Here is a 15169-nt window from a genome sequence, read left to right as displayed (position 1 = left end):
TGAGTTTATCTCAGTAATCATATTGTTTATTTTTTGAAGTATTTGATTGAATAAATACACATTAAATATGAACATAGTATACTATATATTTATATAAAGTATAAATAAATATATATGATATTTATGTAAATGTATATTTATTTAATTGATTTTCTATTATATATTAGCCAGTTGTTCATGTTGTGAAACATTTATTTCTCTCTATTTATAAAACAGTAGGGCTCTTCGTGATTTGTAGTCATTGTAAATTACATTTAAAAAATGTGTACTTCCTTGATTTCTTCCCTCAGTACTTATACTTGAGCACAAATATTCTTTCATCCTTATTTGAAGTAGGAATGAAAGATGCAGTTGAACTCAAAGTTACTCTCAGTTCATTCTCTCACTCATTCCATCTCACGACTCCTTTGCTCACCTGTGAAAAGACGAAACTTACTCACTGTATGATAAAAGAGAAGGAGAGAGTGAAAGGGAGAGTGTCAGAGGTAGAGAGAGAGAGACAGAAGAAGACGGGGGAGGTGCACAGTGTTTTTGTTCCCCGTGTCTCGGAGTGCACACGGGTTTGGACGTTCAGTATTCCTGCAGGGTGTGAGGTGCGTGAGATAGACATGCAGACGCCATAGACGCTTGCTGTTTTTCTGCCTTTCCTCCTGCTGCGTGACAGTATTCTCCGCTTTACTCCTCCCTCCCTCCTCTCCTCTACTCTCTCTGGCCTGCCTCACCTCCTCCCTCCCTCCTCCTCCCTCCTCTCCTCTCTCTGGCCTGCCTCTCCTCCTCCCTCCCTCCTCCTCCTCTCCTCTCTGGCCTGGCTCTCCTCCTCCCTCCCTCCTCCTCCCTCCTCTCCTCTCTCTGGCCTGCCTCACCTCCTCCCTCCCTCCTCCTCCCTCCTCTCCTCTCTCTGGCCTGCCTCTCCTCCTCCCTCCCTCCTCCTCCTCTCCTCTCTCTGGCCTGGCTCTCCTCCTCCCTCCCTCCTTCTCCCTCCTCCTCCTCTCCTCTCTTCTCTCTGGCCTGGCTCTTCTCCTCCCTCCTCCTCCTCTCCTCTCTCTGGCCTGGCTCTCCTCCTCCCTCCCTCCTCCTCTCCTCTCTCTGGCCTGGCTCTCCTCCTCTCCTCTCCTCTCTCTGGCCTGGCTCTCCTCCTCCCTCCCTCCTCCTCCCTCCTCTCCTCTCCTCTCTCTGGCCTGGCTCTCCTCCTCCTCTCCTCTCCTCTCCTCTCTCTGGCCTGGCTCTCCTCCTCCCTCCCTCCTCCTCTCCTCTCCTCTCTCTGGCCGGGCTCTCCTCCTCTCCTCTCCTCTCTCTGGCCTGGCTCTCCTCCTCCCTCCCTCCCCCTCCCTCCTCTCCTCTCCTCTCTCTGGCCTGCCTCTCCTCCTCCCTCCCTCCCTCCCTCCTCTCTCTGGCCTGCCTCTCCTCCTCCCTCCTCTCCTCTCCTCTCTCTGGCCTGGCTCTCCCCCTCCCTCCTCTCCTCTCCTCTCCTCTCTCTGGCCTGCCTATCCTCTGCCCTCCCTCCCTCCTCTCCTCTCTCTGGCCTGGCTCTCCTCCTCCCTCCGCTCCTCTCCTCTCTCTGGCCTGCCTCTCCTCCTCCTGCAGCTGACAGCTCTCCTGCCAGCCCAGCAGCAGTTGCTCTTGCAGCAGGCCCAGGCTCAGCTGCTGGCGGCGGCCGTGCAGCAGTCCAGCGCCGCCCACGCGGCCCAGGCAGCCCAGGCGGCCGCCGCCGCCGCGGCCAATCAGGCGGCGCAGGGTCAGCCGCAGCCTGACGGCGCGCAGGAAAAGAGCCCCGCCCCGCCCCAGCTCACCCTATCACAGCCCGTTCAGCTCACAGCGCAGGTACGACTCATGCAGGGAGTCTCACCGGATTTACCATTAGCGCTGCGCTACGCAAAAGAATGAGCGTGTGTTCCATAATTTGTATATACTGTATGTCATTTATATTTATATATATATCATTTCACAAATACAGGTACACACACACATGCCACACACACAAACACAGATGCACAGACACACACATGCACACACAGGCACACACATGCACACACACACACACACGCGCAGACACACAGACACACGCACACACACACACACATATGTTACCTCTCCTCTCCTGTCCTCTGACTTTCTCCCTCTTCCTCAGGACATACAGCAGCTCTTGCAGCTGCAGCAGCTGGTCCTGGTGCCTGGACATCCCCTGCAGTCCCCTGCACAGTTCCTCCTGCCACAGGCACAGCAGGGGCAGCAAGGTGGGGTCCTGAAGCCCTCTCCCATCTGACTGACTGAGTGAACAGTAAAATAATCTCATATTTATAGACAACTTTAGGATAACATGCACAAGCTAATTTACAAATCATAGCACGCACACACAGTGCATATTATCTGCAATTTCATGGATGTTGAAAATCAAAATAGTTATCATCATCCGAGATCATACAAGAAAGATTAGTATCTTGTGTGTAAATGATGTGTGTGATATGCATGAAACAACATGGATGCATTTTTGTGTACTTACAAACACATACGTGTATTTCTTAGGCCTCCTATCGACACCAAATTTAATTCCACTACCTCAGCAAAACCAAGGGGGCCTCCTGTCAACTCCCCCCAGACTGGGCCTCCAAGCACAGGTAGGAGCTGTAGGAAAACCCCTGGCTTTACTTTGAATCTAGGCCCAGATCCTTTCCGTGCATCAGTAAGCATGTCTCAATGTATTAACACACCTCCAGAGAGAGAATATTAGAGGCATGTTTGCTAACAGTGTCTTTGCCCTGCAGAGAGACAAGGGTGTAGATGGTAGTGTGACCTTATCCACTGGTGTGACGGCTCACCCTGAGGAACCGAGCGACCTGGAAGAGCTGGAGCAGTTTGCACGCACCTTTAAACAGAGGAGAATCAAGCTGGGCTTCACACAGGTAGACTATACACCACACACACACACACACACACACACACACACACACATCACTATTAAGCAACACACTCTATAATATACACTAAACACACTATGCAACACTAATAAATAACACACTTTACAGTATACACTACACACACTATATAGTACACAGACTATATGCATTGTATGCACCACATACATTCTACACTATGAAACAACACACACTCTACGCTATACATACTATATACTAAACAAACTATATACCACACCCTGGAGTGGAAGTAATTAACTACTCACATTACAGTATTTATTTATTTATTTTTTGTTAGACTAAAGTAATTTTTTTCATAACAATTTTTACTTGCAGTTCAGCAACTTTCCTGTTTAGTAACAGTATTTCTACCTGAGTATACGTTTTATCCACGACGAGGTGGCCATTAAATTGTTTTAACGCGCAATGCAGGGGCGAATAACCACCCGCCGTGTAGCGGAGATGCGTAATGACCACCTTGGAGTGGATTATTCCACTTTTACCAAAGATAAAAAAATAAGAAGGGGTTGTTAATATTTTGGGGCAATTCACCCTGAAAATAAAACTTTTTTTACTGGCTCTATTTCAAACTGTTAAGGTGGCTACGGTTTCAGCATGTTGCTATGGTTACATTTGTGTTACGTTCTGCTAAAAATAGCTAAGTCCGGTTTTGAGTATTTTTTATCCTAAATTCAAGGTTTTAAACGCGGGTTAAACTGGTTTCTCATTCGCAACTTTTTATTCGCAATTCACAGTCGCAATTCAAGTTGAGCCACACATTACACAAACATCACAGAATTTAACCAACGCAGCCAGCTTCTCTATTTTGTGCTGGTGCTAGCCCAAAAAATAAATTATTATAGCTAATTGAGAGTTGTCTGTTTACAAACAACCACTTCAGGACGCCATATAGCAATCTTCCAAAACATTAGAGAATTTACCGTTAGTATTAGGTTGGCCTACTATATAAATGCAACGTTAGCATTAGATGACATTTCCGATTCAATTTGAAATGCAAATAGGTTTATTAGCATGACAAAGTCGTGCTTAATAATAATAATAAAAAACCTGTATCACACTTCTGGCTTTTGGCCTCTCCTTGCAGCAAACTGCAGGCAGGTTTTTAATTTAGAACGGTGATTAGGGTTGACCTGGACTACCTGCCAAACGTTGAAGGATTATACGAATTTAATCACCATTTAGCATCCAAACACAATCGAGTATTCACCCAGACCTTGGTATAAATACACTCTATACACCTCAACCACAAACATTGTACACTTCGCATCAAAGTTTATAGTGTGGACAACTACACTCAGCGAGCACTTTATTAGGAACATTTTAACTTTATTTGCAATGAATGGTGCAAAAAAACAAGAAAGAAATACAGTGAGCAGCCGTTCTGCAGACAGAAACGCCTTGTCAATGGGAGACGTCAGAGGAGAATTGCCAGAGTGGTCAAAACTGACAGGAAGGTGACAGTAAAGCAAATAACCACACATTACAACAGTGGTATGCAGAAGAGCATCTCTGAACACATAAGTACATTATAGCTGTTACCAACACACTCCTCTGCACCTCTAACCATAGTGTACTGTATGCTTTAGAGCATATGTGACAGTATGTATCAGTCATAAAACTTAGCAAATTCCACTCTCTTTTACTGGAATATGCAAACAAATATTTATTTTTGTGCAATTACATGTATTCTTCCATGCTGCCAGAGCTGTGCACTGCAGAACTGACATGCCACTGTTGTGCTGTTACTGCGCTTCAGGGTGACGTGGGGATGGCTATGGGGAAGCTCTATGGTAATGACTTCAGCCAGACGACCATCTCCCGCTTCGAGGCTCTGAACCTCAGCTTCAAGAACATGTGCAAGCTGAAGCCCCTGCTGGAGAAGTGGCTCAATGACGCAGGTGAGAGCAGATTGCGGTTGTGTGTGTTTGTATGTGTGTTCGTGCATGTGTGTGTGTGTGTGTGTGAGAGAGAGAGAGAAAGAGAAATTGCTGGCTGTGTGTGTGTGCGTGCATGCATGGGTGTATGTTGGGTGCATGCAGTGCGTGTGAGAGAGAGAGCAAGACAGAATTCAACTCCCCCTTCCTCTCTCCCCCTCTCTCCATCTCTCTCTCTGTGTCTCTCTCTCTCTCCCCCTCTCTCCATCTCTCTCTGTCTCTCTCTCTGTCTTTCTCTATCTCTCTCTCTGTCTCTCTCTCTCTCTCTGTCTCTCTCTCTCTGTCTCTTCCCCTCTCTCTCTCTCTGTCTCTCTCTCTCTCAGAGACCATGGCGATGGACTGCACCCTCCCCAGCCCCAGCTCCCTCTCCTCTCCCTCTCTGAGCTTCGAGGGGCTGCCCGGGCGTCGCAGGAAGAAGCGCACCAGCATCGAGACCAACATCCGCGTGGCCTTGGAGCGCAACTTCATCGCGGTGAGACGCCGCCACCACCCACACGCAGCTCACTATTCTTTCTGATTTCCTCGCTTTTATTGTTTGTTGGTGATTTTATATTGCCCATTTCTCATATTTTGTCTATACATCTATTCAGAAATTGCAAAAGGAATAAATAGATAAATTGACAAGCCATGCTGGGCCACTTTTTCTAATGTCCTTATGTCAACAAGCATGAAATAAAAAATATTAAAACTGCAGTGCACTGTATTTTAGATGGAAATAATTGATCTACTTGTAATATGTATTCTGAGAATTCAGAATACTCATCATTGCTTTTGGAGAGACAGGCAGTGGTGAGCACACAAAGCGAAGCAAAAAGAAGTGCAAAAGTTTAAGGTGATTAGGGCACTTTCACATGTAGCCGCAGCTGTTCTGAAACCTGAGAAATGCGGAGGTTTCACATGCAGACTAAACAGATGGCTACCATGTCAGCGGGAGTGACGGCCGTGTAACCGTTCCCCACAGAACCAGAAGCCTACCTCAGAGGAGATCCTGCATATGGCCGAACACCTGAGTATGGAGAAGGAGGTGATCCGGGTCTGGTTCTGCAACCGGCGCCAGAAAGAGAAACGCATCAACCCCTCCAGCGTCACCCCCCCCTTGCCCAGCCAGCCCCCGTCTGTGACGCACAAACCCCCCTGCTACAGCCCACACATGGTATGGCCCGCACTCCCCCGACCTCTCCCCTTCCTTGCCGCCATGTCCAGGCGTGATGAACATGGTAACCAGTGGCTGCTTCTGTGTCACCTGACCTTACTAATTCCACCAACCACAAATCCACCTGGGGAATTCCACGGTAACCAACATTACAACTGCTGGATATTTGGGTGGTGAAGCCCGATACAGCTACATAATCGAGACTAATAAGAGTCATTTCATCCTGACAGTTATAAAAGCATATGTCAGGCTCTTATGTAGCTGTATTGGACTTTACCACTCCTGTAATGTTGGTTACCATGGAATTGCCTACTTCACCAATGAGCATGATGTCACCCCCACCCTGCTCTACTTTAGCCCCAGCAACCCCCAACCCCCTGACCTAAATGCCGCCCCCACTCGCTCCGCTCTCCCACGCATGCTCAGTAATGCCCGTGCAGTAACGTTCAGACCCACAGCACCTATGGGACCTCCTCTCCTCTGCCTTTCTCTCACTCATTCTCTCCGTCTCTCTTTCCCTCCCTCAGATGTCCAGTCAGGGACTGTCCCCAGCAGTCACCAGCCTCAGCTCCACAGGTAGGGGGCGCTCTCCACGTCAGCCTCGGCCGTCTATCAGTTTCTTTATTGGTTGTAAACATTTTTGTTCATGTTTAGAAAACCAATACGATACTTTCATGTATTCCCCATTGCCAAATCATTAATGGAATTATTCATAATTTACACAGAGCAATAAATCATAATGACTGCATAAGCCATGCCTTACACTCTACCATAATCAAGTAATCTTTAGATAAAGAAAGTATAATAATATAACATTGGATTTTGAATAAAATGTAAACCGGTAAGAAATCCAGTTTGGGATACAGTTCCGTAATTGAGATGAGATGATCTTAGTTTTGCATTTTGAAGAAGGAGCCAAAAAAAGCCCCCACTTCTCTCTCTAGTCAGGGTTACCCCCCCCCCCCACTTCTCTTTAGTCAGGGTTTTTTTTAAAAAGCCCCCACTTCTCTCTCTAGTCAGGGTTTTAAAAAAAGCCCCCACTTCTCTCTCTAGTCAGGGTTTAACCCCCCGCCACTTCTCTCTCTAGTCAGGGTTTAAAAAAAAGCCCTCACTTCTCTCTCTAGTCAGGGTTTTGTCCTTGCGCATGTCCACAGATACGGCGTCCTGGAGGAGGTTTTGCATCCTCCTCCGGAGAGTGAGACAGTTGTTTTCTGGTAGACTTTTACGTTCCTCACCTCACACTGGACCTGCCTGCTTGCTCGTTAGTGTGTGTAGGTGCTGGTAAAGTGAGGAGTTGTGTAGAATATTGTGCGTGTGTGTGTGTGCATGTGCGTGTGTGTGTGTGTGGGGGGGGGGGGGTGTAGGCAGTATGTGGGACAGTGGATGGGGGACGTTGATGTGGGAGGGGTTTGACGGAGGTTTTGATATGGAAAGGGTTGCTGACGTCGGGTTTCCGTTGTGGGGACAGGCCTTAGATTCATATCTTGTTTGGTTGTTCTCAAGCGTGTCAGATAAAGGTTATTTTAAGGCTCTTCACTTTTGCAAGGGATTGTGGGAAAGATGGAAATGGCTGACTAAAAGTTAAGGGCCTGTTGTTTTACTCACAGAAAAGCTGGGCCTTCTTGATGGTGACCTCTAAGTTTAGCTTATCTTTAGAAAAGACAAGTGACTTAATTTCTTATCATTGAAAATGGCATTGTCCTCTTTGGGTATAGATGAATAAAGGCCCATGATGATAAAAAACTACACTGATTTAACGGTGTCTTGTCTTCTTGCATTTGTTTTCCCTTCTTTTTCAGTAACCACAACATCTTCAGCAATTTGCCCTCTGACACCAAGCAGCCCGGTGATCATCGGCTCCTCCCCTTCTCCAGTAACCCCGCCCCCCTGCAGCACAGCCAGCCCCGCCCCTCCCAGCCACAGTGCACTGAGCCTCAACCCAAGGTGACCTGTCCCTGAACATTCTCTGTGCCCTCAACACATGCAGAGCACAAGCTGCCTCAATTCTACCAAAACACAAGTTGCCCCAGTTCTACCAGGTTTTTATGTTCTGTCACTTTTATGTTCTGTGCCCATACTCAAATTCAAAAATTGGCTGCAGTGAAATTGTGTAGCATTTGTCATCGGTGTTGTGCAGTTCAAGAGCAGTGGGATAATTTAACAGGCCAGCTTTTCAGTTTGAGTAAATCAAAGCTTTACGTTATACAACGTAATAATAACAACATCGTCATCACCGTGACTGAACGACATTCAGTGACTTTACTGCAAAGTGTTCGGCCTTCCGTGTGTCTCTGGCTTTAACAGAGCAGCAGACCCAGAGCAACAGGGCTGCTCAAGCTGGCGTCTGTCCCTCTGCAGTCCCTCTGCACCAGTAGGCCAGCTTGACCAGCGTGAAGATCCAAATGAACAGCGTGCCGTGCATTTTCATTTGGCCAGAAAAACATCACACAGCAGCCATTATCAAATCCTACTGTTCCCAGAGAGTTTCACCTCCATTTTGGGATGTTCCTCACAGTAATGCAATACATAGAAGAGCAAGTGCTGATGACGTGTCAAGTACTGGCAGTAAATATTGAGGCTTCCAACATGAAAGATATGCTTTTCCTCAGGTTTGGGATGATGGCTGTGACACCAGTTGAAAAAACCGACAACATAATTACTTTTTTTGCTGTTCCTTTCACCCTGAGCAAACCCGACTGTACGGATAGCCCACCTCTCCCCGTCCCCCGTCCCCCCGTCCCCCCACCCTGTTTCCAGTGACTGCTCACCTCTGAATGTGTTTTTTGTTCACAGCTTGTGGTGTACTGGTAAAAAGAACGGTGACATGTCTAACTACATCACCAACATGGCTGCCAATCTGAGGTAAATAAGAGAGGGAGACGCGTCTGCTTCACGCGTGTGCATGCACACACACACACACACACAAACATACTTCTGCAGTAGTTATTATTGAAATGCATTTTGGCCTGAGCAACATTGCTGCTTCTCAAAACACTTCCAAGTAAATATGCTCTTTGGAGTTCCGTATGTGGTGAAACAGTCAATATATTACAGGACGCTACTACTGATATATTCAAGAGTGACTTGTTAATTATGTGACGTAAAGCTTAATGCCTGTATTTTGTGGACCTATTACACCTGAGAGCTGTCTCTATCTGCAGCTGAGTGCCTGCTGACATTACGCGTGAGCTTCAGCTGCAGCTTTGGGCGCACCGCAGAGCGATCGATTGGATTGAACTGTGCCCGGTGAATCGAGAAGGCTTGAGCAGTGCTTCTAAACTTGCTTGCATCTGTCTGTCTGTCCGTCTCTCCCTGTCCGTCTGTCTGTCTCTGTCTGTCTGTTTCTTGCGGCTTCGCTTGCCCTGCGCGCTCTCCAGGAACACAGCGCTGGGGGTAAACGCAGGGAGGAGCCAAGCTCTCATCAGCAGCAACCCCCTGGCTACTCTGCAAGGTGTGTGGCGAGAGCCAGAGAGCCGCAGTCTGCATGGAGGGTATAGAGAGATATAGAGTTAGCCCTGCTGTGAAATCCAGCTATGCCGACTTGAGCGGCTTGACAATTGAGCTGGTCAAGCTAGACATACGCTGCTCTACCTGGGTATGAGCTGGTCAACCAGGATGGCCAAACTGGTCATAATGGTCTACCTGGGTATGAGCTGGTCAACCAGCATGGCCAAACTGGTCATAATGGTCTACCTGGGTGTGAGCTGGTCAACCAACATGCCCAAACTGGTCATAATGGTTTACCTGGGTGTGAGCTGGTCAACCAGCATGCCCAAACTGGTCATAATGGTCTACCTGGGTATGAGCTGGTCAACTAGCATGGCCAAACTGGTCATAATGGTTTACCTGGGTATGAGCTGGTCAACCAGCATGGCCAAACTGGTCATAATGGTCTACCTGGGTATGAGCTGGTCAACCAGCTAGTGCCGGTAACTTTTCTGGTAGTTAATCGGGTGTTTCAAAACATAGCTTGAGCTGGTGAAACCATGTCAAGCTGGGAGTTGGTTTGAACAGGTCAACCTGCTACCTCCAAAACCTAGCTTGAGCTGTTTTTTTCAGCAGGGACATTTTCCGATAGAAGAGCAGAGGGGGAGTAAGAGATTTACCTTATCATTTAGCAGCAGCTAAGACGTGTTTTATCTAAGGTTTGAATCAATGTGACTTGAATATATTGACTGAGGTAGGGTTGCTTCCGGCCTGAAAGTCAAGTCTTTATCTCATGCCAGATCTATTCAAAGATTTAAAAAAATAAGTTAACAGATCCTTTGGATCGCTTGACACACTGCCTTGACTTCCCTGTTGCACAAAGTCACATATGCCATCAGTCATATTTTAATCTCTGCTCTACCTAAACACTTTTCTTTGATTTGACTAACCTACAGTGGGTTCCAAAACTCTGAGAATACGAGTGAAAATGCTTCTGTTTTCTATTATTTTCTAATTTAATACAGACTTTTTCATTACTAATGATATTTTCAGCATAACAATTTGCGTGAAAAGTTGAATCTTTGAAAAAATTACATTAATTATATTATTTCTTAGTATTCGGTATGTCCACAAATTATTGCAAAACCTGATGATCCATGTTATCCCAGCATTACTTGACAATGTTCCATAGACGATCTTGTGATATTACTGAATGCTTGGCTTTTGTCAGTCTTCAAGCAAATGTTCAATGGGGTTGAGGTCAGGCGATTGTGGATTGTCCAGCATTTCCTGCTCTTCTTTGGTCTTCGAGTAGTTCTTGCAAAGTTTTGAAGTAACTTTCATGCGTTTAAATTTTTTCAAAAGCCGGAAACATTCCAGGATTGAATAAAACCATGATTTTCAAGTGGTCTCAGACTTTTAGATCCCACTGTACATGGCATCAACACAAAGAGTTGCTTGTTGATTAGTTGGAAACCTTTTTACTGTCCATCAATACCTTAATTGAAAATGTAAGCTAATAAAAGATGTTCACAATATACAAGTGCATGTGAGTGTGCACACGTGCTGCTCTGAAATTCTCTCCCGGCAGTTTACCAATGTTGGCATGGCAACCCTGCTGAGAGGCTATTATCACAAAAGAGGGTGTGGATTTGGAGTGGCCAGCAATGGAGGGAGGACAGGACAGTGTGGGGGGAGAAGAAACATGGGGAGATAATACCCAGGTTTGGGAAAGGAGAGAGAGGAGGAGGAGGAGGAGGAAGAAAGAAGGATAGAAATTGTCTGAGGGAACAGAGATGAAAATATTTTTTTCAAGCCATCCCCATTTAAGCCTTACCTGTATGTTGGTCCTGTTAGCCCTCCCTTTTGCATCCTTGCAACCAGCAGAGTCGTTTTCTTTTTCTCCTGTTCTTTTGTCAGATTTATTTTATTCTTCCTTTATTGCTTGTGGTCACATCGTCGTTTCGTTGAATTTCATCTGCCATGTTACAACGCTGAAGTGTTGTTTGAGGTGAAATGGTTTACCATACACCATTGCCTCTCTTCTAAGGCCCATGCACATCAAGAACTATAACTATAACAATAGCTATAACGATAACGATGTGAGCATCCACACTGCTGAATGATAACGCTCTGTAAATAGCCTCTCGGCTACGTCATCTGTCTGTTTACACAAGATTTAGATTTGGTCGAAATTTTTGTTCAGGCAGCTGGAAATAATTGCTCTGAAAGTGATCCCACTGTCATTGTCATTACAGTAACGGTGTGGCCCCGCCATCCACTTGAGTCAGAGCGTTTATCAAAAGGACATGTTTGTCGTTATGGCTATAGTCATGGTTCATGGTGTGGATGGGCCTTTACTCTGCCTCCCTCTGTCTCAGCTCTGGCAGCCAGTGGTGGTCAGCTGCCCATTTCCAGTCTTGAAGGGGCCAGTGCCATGATGCTGGGCGGCACCGGGGGCTCTGGAGGGGGCCTACCATCCTCGCTGTTCCTCAACCACTCCTCCATACTGCCCCTGACGCCGGGGTCCGGCATGGGATTGGTGGGAGCCTCCATGGCCAAAGCCATCCCGGCGACCTCACTTCCTGCCATCGGCAGCGTGAGCGTGAGCCCCGGCTCCTGCTCCCCCACTTCCTGCCTGAGCCCCGCCTCTTCCTGCTCCTTCAGCGAACCGGGACACAGCCCGCTGGATCTGGGAGGGCCCCAGGCCGAGTGACGCACCCAGAAAGGCCAATCACACGAGGAGGAGGAGGAGGAGTGAACAGAGGGAACGGAAAACCTCACCTTTCAACCAAAGCCGTCTCTCTCTCTCTCCCTGCCTCCCTCCTGCCGTCTCTCGCTTCCTTTCTTTCTCCCTCTCTCCGAGTCTTTCAAAGCCAAAAATACACAGAATGAAAGAGAGGAGAGGGGAGAAGGATTGGGGCATAGGAGGGAAAAGGAGAATGGGAGAGATTTAAACCAAAAATGATCTAACATTACCTATACAGATGGAGAGGAGGCATTGTGGGAATTTTTTTGTCAGTCATGAGTGGCTTGTGAAGACCGCACCTTGTCTGTTTCCTGTTAGTGGAAAAAAAACAGGGATGAAAAGAGAGGTCAGGGAAGCGTGACGATTCTCCAGAATGAAAAACTGTTCCTGTGTCTGAAAGGACCACAGAGGAAAAAAGCAGAAGGACTTTGGGAAAGTCAGTAAAGGGAAAAGAAAATAAAGGAATTTAAGCCAAAAAGAAAAGAAATGGAAGGAAAAGGAGAGAATGACAAAAAAATGACAACCTTGCCAAAATCCCCTAAACCAAAATACCAAAAACCGAAACCAAAAAAACGGATGGAAAAGCTTTAAAAGACCTGTAAAATACTGACCGTCCAGGACCAGACAACAAACACAAAAAACACAACAAACACCAAATCATAAATTGTTTCATTGCATTTTCTTCCTATTTTGTTCATTTTTGTATTGCACTTATTTTACTTTGACATCAATTATTAATACAAATCATTTGTTTTTATAAATATTTTATGCTTGAATGAGCTGAGCTCAGATGTGTATATTGTGTAGTTATGTCTGTGTCTCTGTACCTACCTCTTGCCTTTAGCTCCGTAAACATCTGTTAGATTAGATTCCACATGTGTAAGAGTAGGTGCCTTTTCCTTTCAAAAGATTTAATTTTAGAAGAGTTACAAAGAATAATTATTCTTTATTTATTCATTTTTTGTTTTCTTTTTATTTGCAGTTGTCAGTTCTTGTTGTTGTCATCATTGTCATTGCCATTTTTATAATATAATTTTCCAGTTTCAAGAAAAAGGCATGTTTTTTTAAAAGAAAAAAATCCAAACCTGCTATTTAAATATAGTGCCTGTCATTTCAGTAGTATGCAGCAGAGGTATTCACATGCACGAACGTATGTACACACACACACACACACACACATCCATGAAATATAAACCATGCCATGGTCAGTGGACTCCACTTCCCGTAATTCCAGTGTAGCACATCTTCTTTCTCAGACAATTCCACACTGACTGGACACACAGCTGACTGTCCTAACTGACTGTTGTGCACACATTTCTTCACTTGCAGGCAGGCACATGCACATACACACTGCAGGCCCAACCGGGTCATTAAGAGCAGCGTAGGCTGTTCATGTGCAGTTCTGTGGTTCTAATAATCTGTGAGGGACCCTCCCTCTGGTTCTCTTAGTCAAACTTTGTGTACAAACAGAACATTTCTGCGGCAGTGAATGTGTGTCAGTACAGAACATTATTCTGTTGCCTTTTTTCATCCGTGTTAGACAGCCTTAATATCGTACCGTCAGCGTGGGTGGATGGGCACATGTAGGCTTTTAGTCATCATCTACTTTGTTTTGGTCATTGTTTGCTTCATTCCAGAAAGTGTTCTTGTCTATAAAAAATTAACTCCAGAATGCCAAAGCGTTTATCCTACAGCTATTTTTTTGCAGAACTGTAGGATAGCTGTTCATACAAAGAATTCAGAGAAGATGTCAGCCATGACCAAAAAGAAAAACACATAAAAGAGAAGGACCAAAAAGCAACACCTTTCCCCCCACCCCTGTGTCATTGGCATTTTCGCTGCTTAAAAAAAGCTCAACTGCAGCCAGTGGGAAGCACAGGTCGGGGGTATCGGTGGACCGCATGGCGTGAAGCTAAGAGACATTAGCCTTATGAGCAATGCTTCAAACCAAAAACAAAGAATGACCCAAAATGAACAACAGCCAAACCAAAACCTAATCAAGCCAAATATGGATGGAGGTCTCGCAGAGACCGAAGCAGTTATGTTTGTCTGTCTGTCTGTCTTGGCCAGGCTGGAATAGACAGACACACAGAGGCATGGACTGACTCCCCTCTCTCTTTCTCTCTTTCTCTCTCTCTCTCTTTCTCTGTCTCTCTCTCTCCAAACTCATTTATTCTGGTCCTGGACGGGGAAATAATGAATGACCTCACTGAACTTATAAATACTACTTTGATTCTTCGCCTTTACGGTCGATCCATTGAAGCCGTTTGATTTTTGTCGTTTTTGATGTTTCTCCTCTTTGGGATAACATGTTGCTTACTTTCACATTTCTCTATTTTTTGTTGTGCTAGAAATTTTCATAAGGTGGTTGCAAAAATACTGTGAAAACGTAGCTTCCAAATTTTTATTAGACTGAAAAAAAAAAAGAAAAAGGAAATCTGTCATAAAATAAGCCAAAACTTAAAACCAAAAGCAAAACTTTTGGGACAAACCAAAAAGTATAGACACCAAACAAAAAGAAAGCTTTATTACACCTGCCCTGTAACTGCCCTCCCCATCCCTCTCGAGTGGAAGGGCTGAAGAAGTCATCGTGACTGTGTGTGAGTGCCAATGGTGGAAGTGTACAGGGACGATTCATTTTACTACACACACACACACACACACACACACACACACACACACGTTTTCACATATACATATACACTATCCATGAACAAATGCACATGCACACGCGTATCTATACACACAGGTACGCTCGCATGCACACCCACATGAACATGTTAGCAGCCACACACATGCTCTCAACACATAAACAGTTACATAGATACATATCTGTCCCCTGTCTTTCTACACAAGAAACATTTGGCGAAAGCATGTGTGTGTAAGAATGCACATGCACAAAAATACTGAAATGTTTCAATAGAAATGGGAAAACAAAGATGAAAGGAAATACGTGAAAAACACGTTCTCAACA

The 15169-nt window shown here is 45.6% G+C and overlaps 1 protein-coding gene across 1 annotated transcript in view; it reads left to right on the top strand.

The window, feature by feature from the left end:
- LOC133136134 (POU domain, class 2, transcription factor 2-like) overlaps positions 1-14457 on the top strand; it is a 55536-nt gene extending 41079 nt beyond the window's left edge. Inside the window, exons 6-16 of the mRNA XM_061253379.1 lie at positions 1585-1821; positions 2129-2234; positions 2524-2615; positions 2763-2900; positions 4690-4831; positions 5191-5339; positions 5829-6020; positions 6548-6614; positions 7820-7964; positions 9398-9471; positions 11828-14457. Of these exons, the coding sequence (XP_061109363.1) occupies positions 1585-1821; positions 2129-2234; positions 2524-2615; positions 2763-2900; positions 4690-4831; positions 5191-5339; positions 5829-6020; positions 6548-6614; positions 7820-7964; positions 9398-9471; positions 11828-12162 (1677 nt within the window). The 3' untranslated portion in view covers positions 12163-14457. The remainder of the gene's footprint in view (positions 1-1584; positions 1822-2128; positions 2235-2523; positions 2616-2762; positions 2901-4689; positions 4832-5190; positions 5340-5828; positions 6021-6547; positions 6615-7819; positions 7965-9397; positions 9472-11827) is intronic.
- Positions 14458-15169: the final 712 nt, after the last annotated feature.

The sequence above is a fragment of the Conger conger genome, chromosome 9 (genome assembly GCF_963514075.1).
Source record: "Conger conger chromosome 9, fConCon1.1, whole genome shotgun sequence".
Classification (NCBI taxonomy): Eukaryota; Metazoa; Chordata; class Actinopteri; order Anguilliformes; family Congridae; genus Conger; species Conger conger.
The sequence above is the reverse complement of the archived record's forward strand: the minus strand, read 5'-3'. Positions and strand labels throughout refer to the sequence as shown.